This window comes from Eschrichtius robustus, chromosome 18 (assembly GCF_028021215.1).
Source record: "Eschrichtius robustus isolate mEscRob2 chromosome 18, mEscRob2.pri, whole genome shotgun sequence".
Lineage (NCBI taxonomy): Eukaryota > Metazoa > Chordata > Mammalia > Artiodactyla > Eschrichtiidae > Eschrichtius > Eschrichtius robustus.
In genome coordinates this window covers 51,158,611-51,185,756 of record NC_090841.1, presented here as the reverse complement: position 1 = coordinate 51,185,756, position 27,146 = coordinate 51,158,611, and the positions used below count along the sequence as shown (strand labels likewise).

Below are 27,146 nucleotides of genomic sequence, written 5' to 3'. Positions count from 1 at the left end.
GAGTACTTTATAATCACAAAGAAAAAAAGCTCACTTTAAACTTGTAAAGCTTTCCTGTACTAATAAAAACTAACGATACTAAAATATGCTGTATCATATTTTACACAAAGATATTTCATTAATACAACTTGGGCCAAGCTATATACTTGATGTTGTGCCTTGGGGAAAAAATACACTTTAGTAAGGCACCAGAAAATGCTAGACTAAGCCACAGAACCATAAAAGCATCTCCACACTAAGGGGTTCATACAACTATCAAATTGCTTATTGAAGGTTTTTTTCTAAAAGGGAAAAGTTTCCTTCTGTTCTCTAGACAAGCAACAACTTTTTAGCCTATGTGTAAAACATAACTAAAAGAACATTCATTACCTAATGATTCTCTTAAAGTCATCTGTGGGATTTTAAGTAGGAAAAACTATAAATGCCCCCAGTCCTTCTTCATCTGATGGTACATTTTATTTGGACTCCAAATGTTAAAGAACGCAATTGTCATACTGTAACTAAGCCTTAATATGCCCCTTAAAAGACAAGGAGTGGTACAGACTTCTAGGCTTCCCAAAGTACAAATTAGTATTCATATAATTCAATTAGTATTCATACTAATTCAAATTAGTATACATATGGCAGAGAAAGAAGTTCCCTGTCCTTAGTGGCCAGACCCTCTCATGGGTACCAGTTTCTCCTCGTGGTCAGTTCACTTCCCTGAGAAGGGGCTTGTATTACCCATTTTCTATTAGACCTGCATCTAAAACCTCCTGAGTGACTCCTGCACCTGAACCCGGACTACTGAGTGCTAACTGTGCAAGGCAACAGCTGCTGAAATGGGGAGTAGAGAGCAAAGCCAGCCAACTCCAGGGAGACTGGTCCAAAAAGTCTCCATACACCCATATCACAAGGGTCATCTGGATCCATCAACTCAGAGTTGGAAGAGATCTACTTCCTCCAAGATCTGTTACAAATAAAATGCAATGCCATGTTCTACATTATCAGCCCGGACTGTGGTGCCTAGAGGTTAGAAACGTGGTCTCCTGATTTAAATACTTATGTTTCTGGGCAGCAGGTGATTAAAAAGCCTTCCCAAACTCACCTGTGATCTTGAGACCTCTGTCTGTGGTGAGCTTCTCCCTCCTGCAAGCTCAGATGTTAAATCAGGGCTAGATGTTGAAGACAACGTGTCTTTCGAAGTGGCAGCCTGGTCCTGGGAAGGAGATGAGAAGGTGGGTGTAGGAGACTGCAGCCTCATCACGCTTTCTCTGGACGCTGCCGCCTCTCTTTCGCTGGATGAGCTGGACGCAAGCTGGCTCGTGTCAGGTCTTTGCACAGAGACGCTGACCGAACTGCTTTGGGTTCTCTTAATGCCTTCTACGTCTCCGTTATACTTCCAAGAATCATCCATCTAAATAGGAAACATCATTTTAAACTTCGTATTCTGTTAGATTTCTATTTAAAAAGTGTATCCATTAAATTAATATTTTAAAGTAATAAAAGTAATATATACCTCCCTCAGCAAAGTAACTACTACTAAAAGCTTGGTGCATGTTCTTTCACACGAACAGATCTGTACACGTGAAGTGGTAGGAGTAGTTATTTTTTACAAAAGTGTTTATTTTATAAACAGACCTCTGAAACTTGCTTTGACCACCTACATCACTCCAGGTCAACGGACAGAAATCTAAACTAGATCAATCGAATACTTCACACTATGGATCTCTACAATTTATTCATTTGATATGCATTCAATGTCATTTAAAGTGTACCAAAAATATTGCACATCTCTTTATAACCAGAATGTTTATTTTTATAGCACAGATTCCCAAAAGTAGACTTGCTGGACCAAAGAATATTTTATGTATGTAGTATAAAATATAATTTATATTTATATATATATATCTCTCTCTTTAAAAATTGTAGCAATGCACTCCCAAAGTAATGTATAAGAAGGTCTCTGTCCCTGCATCCTTGCCAACACTAGACGTTTTGAATGTTTTAAATCTTTGTCAGTCTCATGGGTGAAAAGTTGTACACCTCATTCTTGCTCTAATGAGACTGAACATGCTTCTATGTACTTTATGTTACCAACCATTTAAATTCCCTCTCCCTTGAACTATTCATTTCTATATTCACTTTTCTACTGTTTATCTTTCCTTATCAATTTGCATTTTCAATCTTAGGGATATTAAACCTATATACAAAATACTTTTTACTAATATTTTTCTGAGCCTATATAAATTGTCTTTTGGACTACATTAATGGTGTCTATCATATAAATTTAATTTTTAGGTTGTCAAATATGCCTGTATTTACTTAATATAATGGTCAGCGGTTTTTCTGGCTAGTTTAGGCAGGCTTCCCTCACCTTGAATTTTTTTAATCAAATTTTTTCTATTTTCGAGTTTCAGGATTCCTCACTGGCAGAGGTAAAAGGAATTTGAACACCAATGTGCTCAAGACTGTACTGCTTCCTTTTAAATAATTCAAAATAATACACTCACTTTCCGCCCTGCTTCATTCTCAGGGCAAATGAGTCTATATTCTTTGAAACCCCAATAAAAATATGTATTTTCTGAACCATGAGATACATTTTAATAACTACAATCAAATATATCAAGTTCTAATGAAGTGGGAAATCAGGAAAAATAGAACTTTGTGCATAATCACCTGAAAATATTTAGGTTAAACCACATGAAACTGCTGTTTTGTAGGTCAAAAGGAACTGACTATTGGCAACTTCATACAGTACAACCTAATACTTTACAAAAGATATATCTGAGAAAATATGACACTAAGAAATAAATGCTCTGCCTTAGAATGTAGATTACTTATTTTTTAAAATGTATCAGCTCGACTTTCATTGAATTTAAAGTTTAATCAGTTCTGCATCGTTGCTATATTTTAAGCATTAAATGTCTATTGAATCTAAATTGGTAAAAATACAATTGCTTTATATACAAGTTATATACATTTCACCCATCAAGTATCTGTAACTCAAACCTCTGCACTAGTTCACCGGTATTTTGCGCTGGCGAACAGACTAAGCGAACTAGGAACACGTTTACCGTGTAGGATCTCGGGAGTGATGAGATTCCCCTTGACTGAGAGCCAAAAGGTCTCGGTGCGACCACAGACGTTAACCTGGCCGCATCAGTTTTCTGGTAACTTCTGGGGAGAGTAGCTGAAACTCGAGTCGACTCCATTTGTGTATTCAGTGAATGCTGAGAAGACAAAGAGGCTGGGCGTTGTTCTTCCACAGGGCTTTTCGAAGGAAGCTGAATTTCAGCTGTGAGAGTAGCCTCCCTTTTTGCAAAAGTTGTAGAATCTTGCTTAGGAATTTCCGTCGGGTAAGTGGTTCCCTTCTCTTCTACTCTCTCACTCTGGGAACCTGCTTCTGACATAGTCAGCATAGGGGGAAGCTTTTCTTCATTCACTCCATCATCAGAAGAATACAGTCTCCTCCTCGATGTAATTGTAGACGTCTGATGTGGGGATTCCCTTAGCAGAAAGAAACACCAAAACCACAAAGTTATGCATTTGACACACAGAGGTGGAGAGACAGATGTTATTTTGGTCATTAACATAAAAAAATGGGTGGGAACAAAAAGACTGCTGACTTCATATCATAACACAATATTAAGAGAATGTGAGAATAAATACATGCAAATTTTTTAACGTCACACTCAGAAAGATTAAGAGCTTGACTTTTTTTTCTCAAAGAGGTTAAAAAAAAAGTCCCTGAAGTATATGCAATTGTAAAGAGACTTTAATAAGAAAATAAGAAAACTTTAATAAGGGATTATTCAAAATTTCATCCACAAGTGTATAACGCTTCCAAAATTAACACACTATAACAATAACTAACTGACAACCGATTTGAACCCTCCAAAGACGTGGATTTCTTAACAGGCTTGAGAGTTTTCTTGTACACAATTTATAATAGCTTCGTAAAAACAGAAGACCACAAAAGACTCAGACTTTCATTAAGATCAAGTCAGTATATGATTTCATACAGCTTGATAGAATTTCCATGGACAATTATTGCAGATTAAAAGTCACCATTCCTGTCTATAGAGAGGTTGATGAAACAGTCTCACGACTACCATTTAGTAAGGAGTACCTCTCAAGCCAACTGCGTTGCGTTTAAGTGAATGAAACTGTGTTTACTATTGGCTTCTAGGGGACAAAGGAGCTTTGCTTAATTTCACCTGACAGCACATTTCCTTTTTGACATTATCCTTAAAGCCTATTTGTCTTCTCCCTGACCTGTAAATATCTCAAGGTTTCACATAGTAACTGCTCCACAGGCAAGTTTAAATTGGACCTTTATCCTGTTATGTTGCAATGAAAAAAAATAAACCCTCACATTGATGTTTATATAGTCTTCCTTTAAAAATACAATTTTAATTGCACCACGAAGACATGAAAAAGAACTCTGCTGTACTTTTACACAATTTAGTTAAAAGTGAGAGCTGGTTTTATCCGACCATTCCATTCCTAAATTTACTTTAAAAGGAGAAAAAGTTGTTTATTTTCTGCATATATAGCCAACACCAGCCAATCCTGCATGTGAATATACAATGTAAAATGAAGAAATTACGTACACCACTCTTAAGTACTCATTTCTTTCATTAATCCAAGTCGCTATTTATTACAGCAATACTCTGCTTTTTCACTGCAGAGCAAAATGCTCGAAGGTTATGCACATTTGATGACAGTTTAATATTGGTGCACATGTACATCCCACTGCACTTACACAAAATATCTATTTCTAACACTGGTGTCTCCAACCCTGAGATGCATTCAGCCTCATTACCTGTCCTGCAGCATTTCGTTAAATGTCTTAGATCTTCTCTCAGACTTCTCAAGCGACTGCTTCTCAATCTCTTCCCTCTCGTCTTTTTTCTTCTGCAAATCTGAAGTGTAGCTTTTCCGACGATCTTTCCATTTTGCAAGGTCCTGACAGAAGAAAATCACATCAGCACAGGCACACCTGAATTTCTACACACCCTCTCCAGCAGTGAGAGCGCGCCAGAGGATCCCATTACATCGCTGAAACTATTCACTCCAACTTTGATGCCAAGGTGCCCTAATTTTGCTTTTTATAGCCAGCGTTTCTGTACCAAGCCTTTTATCTCATGTATCTGCCTAAAAGTCCTGACCTAATAAGATAGACCCCATTTTTGTTTTCCCAGGTAGCCTGCCTCACTGCCCATTTCACAAAGAATGCTAAATGCTTGTAATTAGATGCCAGGTCAGAAAAGATCAGGAACTGTTGCAAATTCATTTCCATCTCACTCCAATAATCTGGCTCTTACACAAAATGACATGTTTCACTAGTCAGACTGGAAGAGAAACATGACTGTAAAATGGCTAAACGTAGAAGCATACATTTAACAAATACTGAGTTCAATCCCTACTTTGAGACAAGGGGGCCACAAACACACAGATGAATAAGATGCACTTCCCCTCAAGGAACTCTCAGTCTAGAGGGAAAGACAGACAGGTAAATAAAGTTCAACAATGAGTGTGATAGGATTGCGTGAGAGAGTAGGGATCCAAAGGAGAAAGTGGTCAATTCTATCCCAGGCAGGGGAAGGCGGAGTTTGGAAAGGCTTTAATGGGGAAGCCAGCCTCAAGTATGTGATTTCAGAGTGGGTCAACTCCCCATAAGGACAGGGCAGTAAGGAGGATCACACAGGAACAAGTGGACATCTGCTTCCCATACATCCAGGAACCTAAGTCTCACCTAGCTGGGTGACCCCAGGACAATCAACCTAATTCACCTTTAAAATTAGTCCTAGCAGCCTAAGCTGGTTCTGACACCCAGGGGTTAAGACAGTTTGGATGGTACCAACTTTTCTATGTCATCAAAACAGAGAAATCCCATGCTAAGAACTCCTAGTGGCATTGCAGCCCCAACAGAAGCTCATGTAAGCGTCTCAAACTGAGAGGAACCTCATCCCCAGGGCACATAAAGTAGGTTTGGTTTATACCCTTTGGGAGCAGCCAGGGCCATTCCTGCTTCAAAAAACAGCCTGAAATCCATATGAACTATTTTCCGAAAGAACAAAAGCAGTGCACATTATTGCTACAGGGTAACCAGCATGAATTTTCATCTGACTTAACCTAAGGGATAAACCCTCCATACCTCTCATTTTCAGCCTCAGTCACCATGTATTTTGGCAAACTGACACTGAATTTCTGTTTCTTGACAATTAAAATGAGTTCCCAAATAAAAGAGGAACTGGAATTTAGAAACATAGCCAAGGCAGAGGTTTCATCTGTATTATGTAATCTTTAGCTCCTTGGAAAATTAAGATTTACTATCTCTAGCCCTTTTGTTTATGCTACCACTCAACCCTCATACCAAAAGGTTGTCCTCAGGCTTCCTTGGGTCTGCTCTGTGTAGTTTATCTATCGTATTTCTTTACACTCCTTTGGTGTAAAACAATTAACGCTTTTTAAAAGGGTAGAGTTCCCTTCTGCCGGGGACAAAACTAAAGGTTAAATCTTTATCCAAATAGACATCTGGATATATGTCAGCGCTATAAAAACACCTAATTTGGATTCACATCAGATAACTGCTTTTTCAACCAAAATATTACTGAGTTATAATTCGTATTTCTCCCCAAACCTCCTCTATTAACTCTAAGAACCCTTTCCTCTCTCCCTGCTGATACCCAGTCTCTGGGCTGGACCCCCTGCTCCCCTGTTCTCCCTAAACCTTGAGCAAAGTCTTTCCTTTCATGAGGATCAGTAACAGTCATACGCCAAATTCAACCACCAAAGCAAGTAAACAAGTTACCTATACTGCACGGAAGCAGCTTCTCATTTTTGAGAACTCACAGAAAATATTAGAAGACAAACAGCTTCCATTTTACACAATGGCCTTTAGGATATGCAGCAGTAATAGACCAAAATGGTTAAAACATCACATTTTCTACAGAACTGAAATCTGGAATACCAAGGAAAATCGTCCCTTGAGTATACTGACTCTCTTTTTAAAGAAGGGAGAGTCAAACAAATACTTCCTCCCTGCCTCCCCATCTCCCAATAAAAATAATACTCACATCCTGCCATTTCTGATCTTGTTCTTTTAACTGTGACTTTATTTTCTGCATCTCCTCGTAACGCAGCTGACGCAAGTTCTGAGTATCCTCTGCGCTGACATCACTCATGGACTTGCTCCTACGACAAAAATACCCATGGTAACCAAGGTTCATGTGACCGGATTTAAGGTAAAACTGGAAGGCTGGGCTTATATTTGGAAATTCCATCTAAAATTCTGCAGTACTACCTAGATGCTTTCATGATAATATCACAGAAATAGCACTACAGGGATAAATGGTGTTTTTCCAAAACGCAGAAACAAGAGCCTAGCACTCAAGTCAAGCGCGAATTCTTTCACAAAATGGCTAAATGAACCCTGAACAAGTCTGAAAAAATAATCCAATGTTCATATTTAGGTAGTCGACGCAGAAAAAGATTACTTTAGGAAAAAAATAATTATTAGTCCCTAGAATCACCTGTCTTTATTCTTCTATCTCCCCCAGAGATAATCTTTTAAGGTTTGGCTGCCTTTTCTGAGCACTTATTAAATAATTTAACGATTACCTGATATTTTCTCCTCAAGTTCAATACCAGGAATAAATGTGCCACTGCTTCTCAAAGATTCTATAACATCTGCCCCACTACCGCACTGGGCTTGGTCTCAAAGACCACAGGTGGTTTCCAATAGCCAGTTACACTATAACCTCTATTATAATCCTCTTTTTTGTTAAGGCAGCTTTCGTTTTGTCCACGTGTGACCCCTGCCGTGAGGATGTACTGCGGGGTAGGTCTCAAAGAGCTCAAGCTAGGGTAGTTTGAGCAGAGTGGGGTGCCTCCCATGAGACACGTGTGCTGTACACGCACACAGAAGGGTATGGTGAGCTACACCAGAGAAGGGAGACTGAGGGAGGCCTCCCGGAAAGAGAGGTGTCAGATCTGAACACTGAGTAGCAGCTAGGAGGAACGAGAGAAGAAGAGAGAGACACAGAGCTTTTGAACGTGGGGTGCCCAAAATGTTCTTTCTTACCAATCTTTCAGAATTTTTATTTCATTGTAACTGACTCCACTTTTAGTTATTTAAGTAACTCTCCCTCTCCTTCTTGAGCCCCTAAGTTTGCCTTCCCCAAGATTTTGCCATCACCACAATTTTTAATAACATGCTTGCCCTGAGTCAGCTCAGGAATTCAATTACATTCTCCATGCAAATGACTCCCCCAAATCCACGGCCTAGGACCAGTCTCTCTGACTCAATTCCAATTGCTTGTTAAGTAAACATCTCTGCATGGATATTTCCAGCCACCGCCACCGTAAAAGGATCAATGGAAATAATACCTAGAAAGGATTTTGTAAATGGTAACTTACTAAACACATGGTTATTGTTGATGTAGCCAAACTCAATTTTGTCTCCAAACCTGCTTTTCCTCTTGTCAAGGATGCTACCTGCCCCCAATTACCCACATTTGAAAGCGAAGAACCATTTTTCACCTTTCTCTCTCCCTTCTCCCTAGTTATCAAGTCCTCTTATTCAGTGTCTTTTTCTTTCCATTTCTATTGCCAACGCCCTAGATCAGAGCACAGTCAACTCTTACCTAGACTTTTTAAAAAGCTTCTTAAATTATCACCCAGGCTCCAAATCCAGTGAAGGTCTCTCCTGAACTCTTCTCTCCAACTTAGAAACCCTTCACCAGTATATATGCCTTTTTAAATGCCACTCATTCCTCAGGATCCCTGCAAGACTATAGTCTGGTTGGGTGTATTCATTCTCTGCTTAGAAGTCTCATGGGCAACTCAAACTTAACTTGACAGACCAAAAACATGGTCTCGCACCTTCCTCATCTCAATAAAAGCCAACTCCATCCTTTCATATTATGGGCCAAAGATCTTTAAGTCATCCCAGATTCCTCATTCTCTTATACATAACTGATCCCTCAGGAAATCCTGTCCCTCTACCTTCTAAATATATCTAGGGGCAACCACTTCTCACCACCTCCACCATTGCCATCCTGATCCAGGCCATCCTATCGCCTGCCCGGATTATTACAAAAATCGGTCTCCCTGCTTCTACCGCTTCCTGCACAACAGTGTATTCTCAACGTAGCAGCCAGAAGGACCTTTTTGAAATTGCACTCAGGTCGTGACATGGCTCCACTCGGAACCCACCAGTTTCTTCCCATCTCACCTGAGCTAAAAGCAGGTTCTTCCAAGACCTTCAAGGTCTGACATTACCTGGCCCCTTGCCTACCTCTCTGCTCTTGTCCCCACTGAGCTCCCCTTCACACACTCTGTTCCAGCCAACTGGCTTCCCTGCTCAGGCCCAACCTCTTGCTTCCCTCCCTGCTCTTCCATCTGCCTGGAATGCTCTTCAACCGAATATTCACATGGTTTATCTCTCACTTCCCGTCAGCTGCTTAAATGTTACCTCGGGGTTTCCTCCCCTGACCACCCTACAAGAAGAGCTAATGCCCCTCTCCCCTGACTCACATTATCCCGTGTTTTCTCCATAGCATTTATCATCATCTGAATTGTATGGTTATTTACACGTCACCTGCCTCGTCCTGTAAGATTATAAAGCACGAATTTTGTCTGATTTGTTTGCTGCTCTATCACCAGCGCCTAAAAGAGTGCCCAGCCCCTGGTAGGTGCTTGCAAACGTCCTAATGATCTAGATAATCTTCTCCGACTTTGATAGAGTCTTCCTGCAAAAAGTGATGCTTTAGTTATACCATTCTCGTGGCACTTAACACTCAGCATTACGTCATATGTAGCATGCACGCATGCATGCACGTTTAGCTTTCCTCCCTCACAAGTTCACATGCTGCCTGGAAGGAAAACACATTAACACAGCACCAGGCATGCAGGACACACTCATTTAACATCTGTGGTAAGCATGAGGTATGTTTTACCGTATTTAATCTTGCAAAATAAACTAGCTATGAAATGTTTCTAATTTGTAAGAAATTGTGGCTCCTCCCCAAAGTTTTATACAGAAAGCTTTATAGGATTTATTCAAGAATATTAAGGAATTACATATATGAGTACATATATGAAATTATATATTGAGCTGTTAACATCATATATAATTAACTAGGTATGACTATATAAAAATCGTCATATGATTCGAGAATATAAACTCACTTAAGTCATAACTGCAAAGAATAAGGCTATATGAGCTAATACAATAACAGACTCACTAAAAAGAAAATTTTTTCAGGACCAAGGTATGAGGGGAATCTGGATGCCCAACACATGAGGTTACATATATTCCAGAACAAAATTGGAAATGTAAGTATCTTAAGTAATCTTTTGGTGGGAGGAAGGCTGGACAGTCTCAACTGGCCCAGACCCTTTCAGCCCTCACCCTCCTGCACTATGAAACCTTAACATGTGTCTTTTCAGAAGACACGGTATCACCATGGGCAAAGGCTGCATCACCCTCCGGGGAGCCCAAAGCACAGAGCCTGGCACACAGGAGGTCCCCCCAATATGAACAAAGTGAGCCAAACAATGGCTAGAGGAGATAAGTCCCTGTGGAAGGCAGGAATGTGAGCCCCTTGTGTTCCCTGGGATCGATAAAGTTACCTCTAGAAAGCCTGGCACATTCCATACAGGCTGAGCCAGGAACCAGAATGAGACAGGAAGTAAGACCCAGCAGAGGCACCAATTTTTACTCCCACCTAACATCATTTAACTTTTCTCAGCCTCAGTTCCTTGTCTGCTAAGCCAGGAAGGAGTCGTTAGCAGAAATAATGGGTCAGGTTATGTCGATGGCATTTCAATAACCATCTGGTCCTATACACCAACTATTCTTATTAAGGCAAATATGATCATTAGAGATCTACTGAAAACTAACTCCCAAAGCAGTTTCAAATTAGAGAGGTCACCCCAGGCCACACTGATAAAATCGAGAACTTTTTGAGTGTAGGAGTCTTTCAGCCAGATCATGAAGAATTCTTTCCTTCCTTATCAGAGTTAACAGCATAATATTAAACTTCGGAGGGCTTACTGTGTGCCAGCAACAACTACCGAGGAGTCTCCAGGGATTACCTCTTTGTACGAAACCCTAGTCTGATTCTAGCAACTCAGGAGCTGCAGGTCCTTGGGAACGCTGTGGCATCTGTTTCTCTTTCTCCACATCTCTAAAACGCACGTAACACCTACCTGTCTACCTCCGCAAACTGAGATGAGCACCAGAGATACTCCCAGGAAGACTGGGAAAACTTGAAAGGACTACACAGCTCTAGAACGTTTTGTAGAATGAATTACTATTCACTGGCAAATAATTCCCTTGCAGTTCATTTACCCTTGTATTTCCTTATTTGGAAAAGCTCCAATTTAAAACTGCATTTGGATTTTTCCCAAAAAATACAGGTCTATCATGTTGCATTTTCAGTTGAATAGAATTTTTTTAAAATAGCATGTAGGGTGAAGAGAGAAAGAAGGGGAAGTTTAAGAAAAAGGGAGTAGATTATAAAACAAGATCACTAAAATCTTATTTTCTTTTCCCACAGTGCAGGGACTAGTGTTACAATGAGTATTTTTTTAGAACTCAATCTCAGGAAATTTATAGATGAATATCTAGGAACTAAGGGATCAAAAAGGAACAACATGTAGCAAAATTTCCTAAATATAAAATCACCGATAACCTTACATGGCAAACAGAAATTCCATGATGCTAAGTTTGGGGTCCCCAACTTTCAAGGGAAGATAAGAATATACCTATTTATGCACCTCTAAATATATTTCCATTAGGTGTTGTAGGAATTCTCTGAAGAGTCATTAATGCTAAAACCAGGGTAAGAGGCTTTAGAATTACCATAAATTATAATGATAAGATAACATAAGAGACTTTTTTAAGACTTTCATAAGAGGTTTAGAGTCTAAATCAGTGTTTCTCTATAGCCGCATTATTGACATTTTGGGGCCTGAAAATTATTTATTGTAGGGGGTAATCTTGTGTACTGTAGGACATTTAGCAGTATCTTTGGCTATAAAAGCACTAAATACCGGTAGCAACGTTCCCCTCAACCCACCCGATGTGACAATCAAAAATGTCTACAAACATTGCTGAATGTCCCCTGGGGGCAAAATCTTCAGAAAGTAACTCACGTCAACTTTGTTTTTCCGTCCTTTTTGTTGTCTTAGGTGTCTTACTGTTCTACAGAATTTTTTGGCCAAAACCCATAAGTAAAACATACGTGTCTTAGTTGTCTTTGATTACAACTTCACCTTGAATCAATGTTCATTTCCTGTTGATACTGGCAGTAGACTCAATGGCTTAATCATATTACTAAACTATAGCTATATACCGTTACAAATTCTTTGTCATTAACAGCTTCTGCCAAGAGGCATCGTAACCAAATTTTCAAATGTCACAGAACCATAAGACAAATCATGCAACACAAAAGCACATGTGAGAAAATGACTGCCACATACAAAGCGTCTTACTAAAAATAAAGTGAGAAGTGTTAAATGCCAAATAAAAAAGCAAGCCAGAAATGAACAATCTAAGCCTGCAAAAGGTGATGCACATTTCTCTTTAACCTGGTTCTTACCAAAAAGAAAGCATTCATGTTATAGGCAGTTATTTTTCCATCACAGGATGTTGAGCAATAATGATTTTTCCAGGTTAAGTATTCCAAGCTTGACAACATACACGATGTCCAGAGGAATATCACCCAGAAATATCACTTGTTTCATGTTTATAATCATTTACAAACATGTTTATAAACATGAGACGAATTCCAGATTAAATGTCTATACTCAATCCAATTTAAATCTTTTTTGTTTTCCTGCAGATCAATTTAAGAAAAACATTGGTAACTGAGAGAATTTTTTTAATCCCAAATAATATATTTTGATCGCAAGTGGTCTAAAATGCACTTCAGTTTTCTGAAGATATATCTGTATTACTTTCCATTATTTGACAAGTCATGCATTATTCATCAGTCTCCATTTACAGACAACCTTGCTTTATTTGTGTTACCTTGGCAGTAACCGGCATGGGGAACAGCCTTTAAAACAAATAGTGTACTATGCAAGCAGCAATCTTGAAATGGTCTGCAGAAGGCCTTTGCTGCTGCTGGCTCTGGCCCAGGAAAACCCTTAGCTTGCTGAGCCTCAGCATTTGGGTTTTTCTCTTCTTTTCTTAACCCAGTCATACAGTGTGTTCCTAAGAGGGAACAGGTACAGCTGTACAGGTTTACATTCGCATGAAGCGCTTGTACTCAGTGTATTCGTATCCCCTTGAAGAAAAACAACCTGCTTACGTTATAAAGCCTTATTTACCAAAGAAAATTCCTCTGAAAGTTATCATTCAAAATGCTTGATACTGCAAAGGTTTGTTTATCAAGTTAAAACAGCTTTCCCTGTTAGCAGGGATTAGCAGATGCTTAAGCGTCATGCTAAAAACTGCCTTGTTCACCCTCCCTGATGGAAACGCTTTAAGCACACGTGAGGAACTGGATAGGAGATAATGTGCCTTTGCACGGCACACTTAAAGCATGCTGGGAGCCTGATTTTTAAAATCAATGGCTGAGAAGTACTTGAAATTAGTTGCCCGTCGCTCCTTTACATCTTTGACATCTAGAATGGCTATATTGCTTTAAATAGTAATTTTTAGTACCTTCCAAGATCTCCACACTATCAAAATTATCCAAAGCTATCAAAATTAGAGAACCTGGGACTTCTCTGGTGGCACAGTGGTTAAGAATCCGCCTGCCAATACAGGGTACACGGGTTCGAGCCCTGGTCCGGGAAGATCCCATATGCCGCGGAGCAGGTAGACCTGTGCACCACAACTACTGAGCCTGTGCTCCAGAGCCCGCGAGCCACAACTACTGAGCCCGCGAGCCACAACTGCTGCAGCCCGCGCAACCACCCTGGAGCCTGTGCTCCGCAACAGGAGAAGCCACCGCAATGAGAGGCCTGCGCACCACAACGAGGAGCGGCCCCCCCACCCCACTCGCCGTAGCTGGAGAAGGCCCGTGCATAGCAGCAAGGACCCAACACAGCCAAAAATAAATAAATAAATTAATTAATTAATTATTTTAAAATTAGAGAACCTTAGAGATGAAAAGCTTAGAGAGATTAAAATATTTGATGTATTTAAATTTTCTTCTTGATCAAAAAGTATTAGCAGTTAGGGTCACAAAGTTACAGAAAGTTTGATATAAAATATTAAGATGTAGCCAGTTGGTTATTCTGCACTAAGAATGACTAAGTACATAGTTAGTGTGTACTAAAAGTAAAGAAGTATTTATTTTAACTCAGTTATTCTAGAAAGGGAAAATATTTCCAGAAAGTTATTTTTATCATATTTTATGTCTACCAGGTGACTAGAGTTAAATAACAGGACAGTCACCCCTCCGTATCCGAGGGGGATTGGTTCCAGGATCTGCATCCTCAGATACAGAGGACCAAAGTAGACAAAAACTGGGAATTAGTTATATATATAGTCCTTGCAGCTATATTGGAAACTACCAATATTTTAATTTTTTTTGCAATTTTGGAAGTCTGATTTGCCTTTATAATACAGCCATGTTATAAAATTTTACCCTAATCAGGAATCTTGAAAATGCTTCCAAATCCTACTAAGGGAAGACTAATGCCACTCACCCTCCCAACTAACAAAGCTCCCCTTGAACTAAGAGTATACAGATAATGCCAACTGCATGTATCCCAACCTCAAAGAAAATGCTAATACTCTTTTTCCATCATAGATAGTCTAAAACGTAGTTATTTGGGCTTCAACATCCAGAAATGAGAGGTTTGGTCTATGCAGCAATCAGATACCGAAATAAATACACCTAATCTCAGGCACGTGTTTTTGTGACTTTTAATCAACTCCTTAAGAAAAAAAAAAGGACCTGAATTTTCGACTTCTAATAGAACAAACTGTTGCTGTCCTATAGGACTTCATGCACTGGGCACTCAGACAGAAATATTACCATTTGGCTGCAGAATTAAGAAAGATTTCCCATTTTTTAAGTCTCATGCACAGCACAGAGCACCCCCATTTAGTGACATGCCAGGATAGAAGTGCAAGGACGTATTACACAAAGGACAAACAAAACGCAGATTTTTTTTTTTTACTGTGAACCACAAAACTTACCCGTTCTCACCATAAATCTTTTGAAAGAGTCTAAGGAATCAGAAAACCAAAAATTAAAAGTCATTTTTTCTACTTGTGTTAGTTTCTAAATCAGCATCTTTAAGAGTTGAACTAGAGATGGACAAATCTCAAAAGGTCAAAAGGCTTCTTCAGTCACATTCTTGATCATGTCTCAAAATCTCATTGATCTCATATCTCAAGGAATTCAGATTAAGATAAAGAATTTCCTGATTTCCTTTGAACCAGCAAACCCATTTTTAAAAAAGCTTCCTGTTGCCAGGAACTAATAAGTTAGATTTAGATCTACTAATTTCATTTAACCCAATATTTGTCGATCCCAAAGTTCAACAAACTGAATAGTCATCAAAACAGCAAGTTGCATAACACATAAATGCAGACTCATTATCAAAATGGCCATAATTACATATATGTAAAGTGTAGCAGACAGCAAATAACATTCATGCATTTTAATAATGTTTGCACTGAACTTTAAACCATCAATTTAAAAAGTCACACATCGATAGTCCAAGAAGTCTAGGTCAAAATCAAATATCAAAATCAAGTTAAATGAAACTTGCAATGCCATATTTTAAGGGAAATTTTTACACAAAAATCACATACTCCGAAATATGAGAAACACATAAAACCAAACAACCAGACTGTTTCAGAAATGCCTGGACGTGAGACTAAAAGTCTGTAAATATAATTGGAAAACATTTTCGTGAAACGTCAATGTGGCAGAATAGTATCATAGTCATCCTTAAGGCCAAGGGCAACATTTGTGTATACACCTTCTTAAACAGGTCTCAGAGAGGTGATGTTGAGATGTGCAAATATGGAATTGCACTTTTTCCACACAAAGACTAAAGGTCTCTCAAAGCAAAATCAATGTTTTACAGGATGCTTCCAAATGGCTCATGACATGCAGAGCTGGGCAATACGATGCCACTTTCTCACACAAGGAAAGTCACACAAGACCATCCATGACAAGCAAATCCTTGCAGAAACACACTCTGACCTCTCCACCATCAGCCGCTTCCTGTGCCTAAGCCTGCTGGCCTCCCGGATGGACTCCCACTTCTGTAAGTCGGCCTCGCTGCAGGGACCAGGGGTGAAACTGACTGGAGGCACAGTAGTTCCCAGCTTCCAAGATTGGATCTTACGAGCCAACATGTCGTCTTTCTTCTGCCTACAGGAAGGAACTAACACTCTACAGCTATTACTTTTTTCTTTGGGTGGGCATGTCCTTTCAAGTACACAGAGAAATTTTGCTTGAATTTCCGGAGGAAGAGTCCAGGGTTCGGGGAAAGGGACTGGCTGATATCTATCTGGGGCTCCCGACAGAGGCACCTCTTTCTTCTGTGCTGGAATGCGGCGAACAATCATATCATCTTTTTCTAGGTCTGGAAGTACAAGTTCACCTTCCCTACACTGCAGAATTATATCTTGCTCTACAGGATCGTCTTGCCCAGAAAGCCTTCTTAAGTCTTCGAAAGCCCGGAGAACACATGGGTTTGCATGGAAAGCCCCAGTCTTTCTGACAAAGAAATCATCATTCTCTAAGTCAGGATCCAGGGCTGGCATCTCCAGGTCATCTGGTCTATATCCTGGTGTATAAGAGAGATTCTTTCTGCGTGTTATGAGCCTTGGGCCAGCAGTGGGATCAATTCTGATATTTGTTTCAGAGGACAAGATGTCATCAGAATATGTCTGGAGGGCCTGAAGTAATAAAAACTGACTGAAGCATAGAAAAGAAAAAGGAAGGGAGAATCTTATTAAATTTGGGGAGAAAAGGTAATTAGGTAGCAGACCAACTAGCCAGTCACTGTGGGTGAATTATTTTAGGGGGCCATGGGAGGGACTCTTGCTGGGAAGAAAGACTAGCATTTAATGCCGTAATCCATGACTTTCCTGGATACCATTTAAAGGAATAAGAGCAGAGTGTTATCTCTCAGTGGGCACCACTGAGGCCAAGGGATGGGGCCAGAACGGGAAGAGAGTGAAGCTCCCTGATACACACAGTGTTCCCTTCCACCCCTTCCTCATCCCATTGGCCACAACGACCTAAGTCCCCTCCCAGAGAAGCAGCAATGATCTTGGAAGGTTTCAAGAGCTGAGCAAAAAGCACTTTATGCAACAGGCACAGGCAGTCAGCAGATTAAATAAAATGCTCTGAAGCTTTATTAAAGACTGATGAATCTTTTCTTTGCATTTTCCCAACAGTCTTGCCTGTCCCAGTGTCTGTCTATAAGTTATTTCCTTTCTCCACAGCTCCACACATACCACAACTGTAAAATTAGGTCAACTGCCTAAAAAGCGTTTTAAAAACGGTTTTCCGCAAGAACTGTCTATGCCACATGTAACTATATACTCTCTTGTACGTGACTGTGCTAAAGAATATTTAATCCTATAGAATTTCAAGCTCACATGCTTGTACAGAAAGCATGATGTCATATGTTATGCTTTTATAACTAAACATTAAGTGCCTAAGTGTTCATGACTCAGCACATCATGGTCAGAGGTTAAAGTAGCAGCAGAAGCTGGCACAAGGGTCACAGGCCAGACTCCAAGCAGGCGGGCTCATGCAGGCAGGTACACCTGGGCTCATCCGAAGCACCACTAGCTCTCCTGGCTGCATGGGTGTCCTGGGAGTTTCTGGCCCATTTCTTAGCCAGTTCCAGCAAGAGTGAACATCTTTGACAGTCGCTGTCTAGCCTATGATCTGTTTTTTGTATTCTACTAAAAACGGCGGAGCTTCTGTCAGAGCCTGAATCCTCATCGTCAGAGTCTGAATTCCTTCTACCGTGGAGTGACATAGAGAAAGGAAAGAGAAAAGAAGACAAAGAATTGGAGAACGATGCAACTAAAAATAACGTCAAGCTCTGGCTATGTAGAGGACTTCTTAAGATCCAGATCTTAACGTTTAAATTTAAACAGTAGTTTTTTCAGTTAGCAATTCTACAGACGTTGAAGGGAAATTAACCTCTCTCATAAAAAGCGCACATAGAATGTACCCAGTCAGGGTACTGAATGGACACCGGAATAAAAGAAACATGCACAAAGACAAACCTGAATCCCTGAAATTCTTTATACCATGGTTTATAAGTTTCCCTTTTTATTCGTTTCCAGTTCACATCTTCTGGGACCCAGCATTTGGGAAGAAACTGATCAAAAGCATTCCCTGGGCTTGGCACGATTGGGCTTAGCTTTCGCACATAAAGATCATCCTTTACAGTGTTGGGTATGCTTGTCTTTTCTTCTGCCTCTTCCAAATAACAAGAGGAGTCTGAAGTTTCTTGTACTGTTGGCCAGTTCTCCACGTTTGTGCCCCAAGTTCTCCTCTCGTTACTGTTCAAAACATCCAACCAGTTAAGACACTGCGTGAGCAATTTGTGACACAGAACACAAGAGGCATGCTTTCTGTCTCACAAAGTTTACACTGTGAGTGCAGACAATTAGTTCCCATTCTCATCAGTCTCATCATTCCAGCTCCTACAACAAAGTTAAGGCATTATAATAGCATCTCATTTTAATTAGAGAAGAGCTTGATACAGAAGGGCCAAAGACAATTATAAAATGTGTTAAGAGAGAGAGACAAATTGCAAACCATCTGGGGTGTTACTTTACATATTAAAAATCAAGAGCATAATAGACATTCCAATCCAAGAGAAATTTTTCTGACCTCGTCATTCTGTATAGCCCAGTGGCTAATGGGTCAGCAGGAGAAAAGACTGGTGAATAAGACTTAGGAGAGATGCTTTTCGAGATGAAACCCTCGGGCCTCTTTTTCATTTGGAATCTACGGTTGGCTAAGTCATCCAAGACTACATCCGGCAACCTCCGTTCCTCCTCCGAGTCTGATCCACTCTCAGAACCATACACCTCCTTCTGATAGGAAGCTGGATTCGAAAAATCATGCTTTGCTCTGCTGATTTGATGGGAAATTAAAGGATTTTTTTTGTGTCCACTGAGCTCAGTCAACACAGAAAAGAAAAAAAAAAAAAAAAATGGAAGAAAGCAACACAGCAGAGCTCACAATGAACAATGTAAGTCATCCAGGAAGCTGAAAGATAACCAGTGAGCTAAAGGCATGCGTCTAAAAAAAGAACCGGCAAATCATACGCTGACATTCTAAAATGGAAGAAATCTCTTCAAGATACGGATGACTAAAAATATAGGTAAGTAAAAGAAATATTTCACTAATGAAGTTTTATGTTATCTGTGAAATACATTTTTAAGGACCATTGCTTTTTACCAAATTTAAATATCCCGGCAAATTCACAAAGCAGACTGAATTTTAAAATTCAACAATCAGCTCGCATCCCAGTACCTTGGAAATGCTCCATCGGCTTCTATGTAGACTGGGCTTGCCCAGCTTCTTCTGTTACCCTCATTTTTGTCCAGCTTTTTCTTCCTCAAGGGCGCCGGCACATAGGATGGCTGTCTACTCTTGTTGGGTAAAAAGCGATTGAATGGTAAAGCAGACTTTGGTTCAACAGCCGAAATCCTTCGATATGACATATCATCTTTATTATGGTCCTGCATTTTGAATGTAAATTCAGAATCTGTGTCACTTTCACAACCTATTAAAAAAAAAAAAGGCACAAGAATTTGCTTTACTCTCCAGATTACTCGTCTAACTGAAACCCACACAGCGTGCCTGCTTTTGTCTTTCCCTTGGAAACCCAGTGCTCTACTGCTAACTGCAGGGAATATTTTTAGAAATTTGTCATGAAGTTGTGATAAGACCCATCAGGAGGAACTTGCTTTGCATACTGGAGGTGCATGCAGTACATTCTTTCACTGTTGCACATTCTAAGCAGAAAAAGTCCCGGTTTATGGCTGAACCCCTTTTCTTCCCAGTCTTCCCTTGCCCTCACGATTTTTCATAAAATTTGTTGATGGAATACACGTGAATAAAATCTAGCAATCAAGTCAAAGATGCCTAAAATGAGATCTGAATGTAGTTCGAGGGAAACTCAGTCATTTAAAATAAATCACGCAGTCATCCAAAATTTCTGTGAGGCGAGAGACGAGGGAAGACAAAGAAAGAGATGCAAAAAGCACAAGATCACAAAGAAGTTTGATAGATCCTGGTGAGACCCCTATGAGCAAGAATCACATATTACATATGAGGTTGGACCAAATGACTTCTAATGTCCCCTCAAAATATTAAGAGAACGCAGAACTCGAGGCTTTTTCTGACGGCGGTCACGGAAATATTGGGAACCTTGTATTTTGATTCAACATCATTTACACACAAATTTGAAAGAATACACTTAGCTACACCTCAAGGTCAGATAGATACAAACACTAATCTGTTCCCCAAAAAAAAAAAAAAAAAAGTCAGTCTGTTCTTTTAAATACACGGGAAGAAATGAGGGTACAAAACATTACAATAGATACGATATAGATACGATAGATACAAGCTTCAGCTGCCTCCCAGCCTGCCCTTTTCTTCCTGCCTCTGTGTATTTGTTAAGAAACTTTGCAAGTGTTGCATGCTTCCCGCCAGAGCTCTCAGAGGCTGGCTGTGCACAGTACCTGAGGACCTGGGAGCTGTGGGCTCTCGGCAGGAGCACACCTGCAGGGTAAACCTGAGCCAAAGGCAGTCTCATCCCCTCCCCCGTGCCTGGCAGGAGTCTACAGTAACAGAGAGGAGCCTACAGGAAGCGGTTGAACACACAGCTAGGAGACCTTGAGACGGGAACAGGGAAAGGAGAGTCATGGCAAAACAGGAGGAAGTATAGCAGCTATGACCAGAAGGATTAATAAGTCAATAATCTCACGCTTTGTTTTTACTGCCTCCTAAATTTGTACATTTTTTGAAAATAAGAGAGAAATGTCAAGGATTCTTGCTAAAATTTTGTACATGTGAAATCTGTACAAAAGATCCTTCTACTTTGGAATTTTTTAAGCTACTTTTTTTTTTTTTAAGTCCAGTACAGTATGCTGCAGAGTAGGCAAATATTCTTGATCTGGTAAGAGATATGGATGAAAAATGCCACCTGCCATATCAGTAAACAAAGGATATTGCGGCCATCCAGCCAGCAGCCACTGCACCTGTCCCCGACTGTGCACCTGAGGGGATTCAGGATGGAGAAAAGCAGGCTACTCGCCCCATATAGTTAAGGTGCATGGCAAAGGAATGATTTCAGTGAGCCCAGACTCTTTCATCTTTCCATACACAGGAAAGCTTGAAATTCATTAACTTGAGATGTCTGGTTTTTCTTTAATTAACAGTAACCTTTTGATGTTCTGACTACCTGAGTGAGTTGTTTTTTGTTTGTTGTTTTGTTTGTTTTGTTTTACAAAGACTCCTACATATCCCGGCTCCACCCTCACCTCTTCAGAGCAGTCCCTCAGAACTATCTGAAACACTGTCTTCTGGGCTTAAGTCCTCAGCAAGTCTGCTGAATAAAACATAATTCTCAACCTTTAGATTGTGTTTTTGCTTTTTTTTTTTCAGTCAACAGAGGCTTCATATAAAACTAAGGAATGTGACTTTGCAGTTCTGTTAACCTAAAAATATTATCATCAATATTATATTGATCATCAGTTTGGGACTACAACCTGGTAGGTAGCAGAATTTCAACATACCGATCACAAAAAAGTTTTATCATCCTGGTGGCCCCCAGGATTTTCTTTTTCTTTTCTTCCTTAGTTGTAATTACCAAGTCTTCACTTCCACCCTCTTCAAACACGGTCTGCAACTCCTTTCCCAAGATCAGGAAGCAGCGTGACAGTAACCCCCTCTGCTTTTCCTCACAAGGACCAGGCACCCAGCCCAACAAGTATCTGAGGAGAATGCTTCAAGTCACACCACTGGACCACTGCCTTTGAATTGACTGAGTCTGTATACTCCCACATGCCTTCAATACGTGTCCCTTTTATTTTTGTTGGTCAGATATAAATTTAAACATCACACGTGTTAGGTTCTTCAGTCAGGACAAAGTAATATAGTGGGTTGAGAATTTCAACCTCTGCTTTTACAGCTTTAATCACTCAGATGAATTACGAACTCAGATTCATTTCCTTAAAACTATTATAAGAGTCATCTGGGCTATGAAAACATTAAACCTAGACAGCAAACAGCCAACAAATACAGCAGTAATTGTAAAGGTTAACTCAAATAGCCATTCACTTTTTAAACGTTTAAATGCCACGACTACCCAAAAAGCTAAAGAATTTGGGGTTTTGTTATAATATTTGTTGATTCATTTTATTTTTGAAAAACAAATTCATTGTACTTTGCTTTTATGTAAATTTACATTAAAAGAACAACAGCAAATAAAGGTTGAATTCTAGCTAATGATTGCATGCTGAAGCATTTAGGACAAGTGTAATGTTCTCTGAAGTGCCTCAAAAAATAAGATGGATAATTAATGCATAGAGAATGAGAGCTTGGTATGTGATAAAGCAAGCACAGTAAAATGTTATGGTAGAACTAGGTGGCAGGTACATGGGTATTCATGTAAAATTCTTCCAACTTTGCTGATGTTTGAAATTTTTTATAATAAAAACATTAGGAAAAACATTTAAAATATAAAATAATAATCAAAATAAACAAGCAAAGTAAACTCTCTAACAATCCAGCAAAAACTCACAACCAGAAATCTCAATTTTTCATGCTGATGGTGGAAGCACAGAAATAGTTCAAGAAACTTCACTTGTGGTTTCAATCTAGTCAATCTGAATTGCGAGAGGCATACAGTTAGAAATTTCTGACACCACCCAATAGCCAGAGGAAAAAGACTTGCATTTAAATAACAGATTTGACCATAATATTGGGATTTTGAAAGAAAGTTCCTTCCCACAACAGAAAGACTTTCATTAACATGTTCCTTTCACACTTGTCCTGGGTTTACTCTGACCCTGACAGATGCAAAAGATGTTTTCTAACACAATGCCAGTGTTGTTACTTAATCAAAGTTTAGCATAATATTCTATCATGACAGATACCAATCATTTCTTTTCTTAGAGATAATTATTAAAATATTTTCCTGTTTTTTCTTAGAAGTGTTTTTTTTTTTTTTTTTTATCTTTTGCAGAAAAGTAAGAAAAGGGAAGAAAGCTTATTCAGGAACTAAAACAGACTTTTATAGAATCTTATTTACTTTCTTTTTTATGTTTAGATATATCAGTTATTAGGCCTCAGAGGCAGAGATTATTAAACCTGAATCTGGAGAGAAAAGAATTAGGATAGATTATCACTGATAAAACAGGTCATAGTTAACTGTCTCTTCCCCAAACTCCTCTAAAAACAGAAGATTAAAAAAAGTGAAACTATCACCCCTCTAGTGGCAATATAGTGAGGAAGGAACAAGAGAGACAGAGAGACAGAAAGAGAGACAGAGAGACAGAGAGAAGGAAGGGAGGGAGCGAGGGAGGGAGGAAGGAAAGAAGGAAAGAAAAGACACCCCCAATTATATTTCTATCTCTACAAAAATACACTTCTTGGCGAAATTTTTGCCTCAATAGTTTCACTCCATTTTTCTACTCTCTCCAATTCCCAATTTTCTCTCAATACACAAAGAAGTAAAAATAAACTGTCGAGTCCAAAACGTTAACTCACCTTCACGTGCCCCCCTCAACGTGATATCAGAGGAGCAGCTTGTGAATGACCTAGACCCCAAAGAGTCCAAGCTTTCAAATGAATCTTCTCTTTTATAGTTGCCTGGAGGAGCAAGAAATTCTCCACGCTCAGCACACCAGATATCACTGCAACCACTGTCTCTGCCACTCCTCTTCAGGCAGCTGGACTCTTCAAGTGCCTGAAGAACATTTTTTAAAGACTAGTAAGTTAGCGTAAACTTCCAAAAATGCAATCAGTTATTACTTATTTATTTGCAATAGCTCAAGTTGTGCTGCATTTTGATAGGTGAGGCAATGAGACTGCCCCATTAAATATCAGAAAAAATCTGATAAAAATCAGAATATAAATCTGTAAATGTTTTCCCACAACTAATACTTGGCACTCATGTGACTATATGGAGGTAATTCAATATTATTTAATGAGGTAATATAGTCTATTTAATAATAAGGGGGAACATTTTAATAAAAGAAAAGGTAATAATTAGAGTAACATTCAAAGGCTAAAATCAATTATTATCTACAGTTTTCTGGCAATAAACATGAAAGGAGGCAAAGAGAAAAGCCAACCTTAATTTTGATATCCAAAAGGAGAAAAGTTAGTAAGATTATATTCAGCCTACCTCCAGGAAGTATTAGGGCTCATTTTTATTAAATAAACAAAAAAACCATAACGAAGTTCTTTAACAAAAAGAAAAGTTTTAAAAGAGAGAGGGGCAAGAATAGCAGGTGTACACTTCACAAATTCATTTATTTTCACTCAAAACCTAGATGTGAACCAAGGAAAGTAGACTTGTTTGTTGAATATAAAACTTTTTCCCTGGATCTAAATGAAATATTTGTTTAGCTCATATAACAGCTATATAGAAATATGTAAATGTTATTAACCATAGGTTTGTAAACCATATAGAACTTACTAAAATAAGCATTTTTAACTAACATTCCTCTAGGAAAGTTAATAGCCAAATACAACTGGACTTCTTAAAATTAGCATGTAAGTAGAATTTATAAAGCCTTTAGCATAGTTCTAATACATAGTACTCAATGAATAGCTAGTAACTCTATAATTTTTTTTAATATGGTGAAGGTAATTTTGTTACTATAGTAAAAATCAGAAATGTTTCTTTCAGGTGATGATACCAATACAGAGATAGGAATTCCTAGGTTCTTTTTTTTTTTTTAAAGCAGAGAGTTTTCCTTTTTTTCTTTTCTTTAATTTTATTTATTTTTGGCTGCTTTGGGTCTTCGTTGCTGTGCGCGGGCTTTCTCTAGTTGCGGTGAGCGGAGGCTACTCTTCGTTGTGGTGCACGGGCTTCTTATTGTGGTGGCTTCTCTTGTTGCGGAGCAACGGCTCTAGGCACGCGGGCTTCAGTAGTTGCAGCACGCGGGCTCAGTAGTTGCGGCACGCAGGCTTAGTTGCTCCACAGCGTGTGGGATCTTCCCGGACCAGGGATCGAACCTGTGTCCCCTGCATCGACAGGAGGATTCTTAACCACTGCGCCACCAGGGAAGCCCCGGGAATTCCTAGGTTCTTTAACAACCAACTGTAATATGTCAACTTTCATTAAATCATTATTCAGAAAAAAAGCTATGAAAGAGAGTTGGGAGACAATTGGGATGTTCTGAATATAGACTGGATATTAACTAATGGGGAATTCATGACTGTTCTTTGGTCTAGCAGACATCATAGGTATATGGAAGAATATTCTTACTGTTAAGAGATGCATGCTGAGTATTTAGGGGTGAGTTGTCTGCAATTTACCTTGAAGTGATTAATTAAAACACAGATGGATACATAAATAAAGCCAATATGGGACATGTTTAATGATTAAATCCGATGGAACACAGGTGGGTATTTGTTGTACTATTCTCTCAACTTTTAATTAGGAACATTCTCAAGATATGAAAAAGCTGAAGAAAGAATGTTTACAATGAATAAATTAGCTGTCTCAGGCATACTTTTGGCTAAGACTGGATGTTAATTCATGGTTGAATTGTTCGACAAGTGTTTAAGTGCCAGTAGGGTCTAGTAGATTTATGTGAGATTTCATATATTTTAGACGCCACATACACCCTGGAATTAGAGTTGACATCCTAGCATGAAAATGAAAGTGCCTACTTTGTACCCTATTTCCAAGTGGATAGGGAAGCTGGGCTTAGTGCTGGTACCACCAAAATACTTCTTAAAAAATACAGATTTTAAAATTCTAAGTAAATCTTTAGATTTACCAGGTTTCTTAGACACACACTTGTTGAGGCCTTAGAGTTCAACACACAGTAGATGATTTTTGACATCGTAAATGTTAAGATAATGATGATGTGCCACCATGGTTATAAAAGAACCTAAGTTTGGCCCCGTTGCCTGGTTCCTCCCCCTAACCCCCACCAAGGACTTTACTCTGACAAGTCACCTAAAATGAGTCACCTACAACTTATAGGATGACTAAGGGTCAACAGCTTACTGCAAGTATTTTTTTTAATATATATTTTGGATTGGCCCTTAAGCATTATCTAGTTAAGGGAGAAAAGTTTGATGAACACAATGATTTTGATTTTAACAGAACAGATGCAAAACAGCTCATATATTCACATACCTCTTACGGCTCTCCACACTCCACAATAATGGAATGGAACCACAACTATAGTTTTACCTATGAAAATTCTTTTTTTAAAAAATAAATAAATTTATTTATTTATTTATTTATTCATTCACTTATTTATTTATGGCTGCATTGGGTCTTCGTTGCTGCGCGTGGGCTTTCTCTAGTTGTGGCGAGCAGGGGCTCCTCTTTGTTGTGGTGCATGGGCTTCTCATCGCGGTGGCTTCTCTTGTTGCAGAGCATGGGATCTAAGCACACGGGCTTCAGTAGTTGTGGCATGCGGGCTCAGTAGTTGTGGCCCACAGGCTCTAGAGCACAGGCTCAGTAGTTGCGGAGCACGGGCTTAGTTGCTCTGCAGCATGTGGGATCTTCCCGGACCAGGGCTCGAATCCGTGTCCCCTGCACTGGCAGGCAGATTCTTGACCACTGTGCCACCAGGGAAGTCCCTGAAAATTCTTTTTTATCTACTCTGATTTTGACACTGGTGACAGGAAGCAGCCTCGAATAAAGCATTCCCAGCACAAACACTCTACTAGGATGATTCAACCTGAGTCAGACTGCCATAAAAAGAACCAAAGGCTGTAACGAGAACACTAATGCAAGAGCCAAAGTCCTATGTTATTTTTAACTGGATGTTTTCTTAGTTGAAATACCTGTAAGGCAAGGCTTTGCCCTTGCTCAAAGCCCTGCCACGTTCATCCTTCAGAGCCTTGCCCTCCTCCACTGCACTGACCTACCTGTCCATCTGTCTACATCAGAGGGTTGCGCTGTAAGGATGGGTCATCAGCCTTGTATGAGTG

General features: G+C 39.4%; 1 protein-coding gene across 8 annotated transcripts in view; it reads right to left on the bottom strand.

The window, feature by feature from the left end:
* LMO7 (LIM domain 7) overlaps window positions 1-27,146 on the bottom strand; it is a 193,807-nt gene that overhangs the window by 31,988 nt on the left and 134,673 nt on the right. For 7 of the 8 annotated variants that reach the window (XM_068526291.1, XM_068526294.1, XM_068526292.1 and 4 more), the window contains 7 exons: window positions 23,730-23,928; window positions 19,485-19,737; window positions 15,155-15,184; window positions 7,065-7,182; window positions 4,808-4,950; window positions 3,057-3,489; window positions 1,088-1,396 (listed from right to left, as the gene is read on the bottom strand). In XM_068526291.1, the coding sequence (XP_068382392.1) occupies window positions 1,088-1,396; window positions 3,057-3,489; window positions 4,808-4,950; window positions 7,065-7,182; window positions 15,155-15,184; window positions 19,485-19,737; window positions 23,730-23,928 (1,485 nt within the window). Of the gene's footprint in view, window positions 1-1,087; window positions 1,397-3,056; window positions 3,490-4,807; window positions 4,951-7,064; window positions 7,183-15,154; window positions 15,185-16,172; window positions 16,893-18,223; window positions 18,503-19,484; window positions 19,738-23,729; window positions 23,929-27,146 lie in introns of all 8 variants that reach the window. The other variant, XM_068526298.1, reaches the window with a different exon arrangement.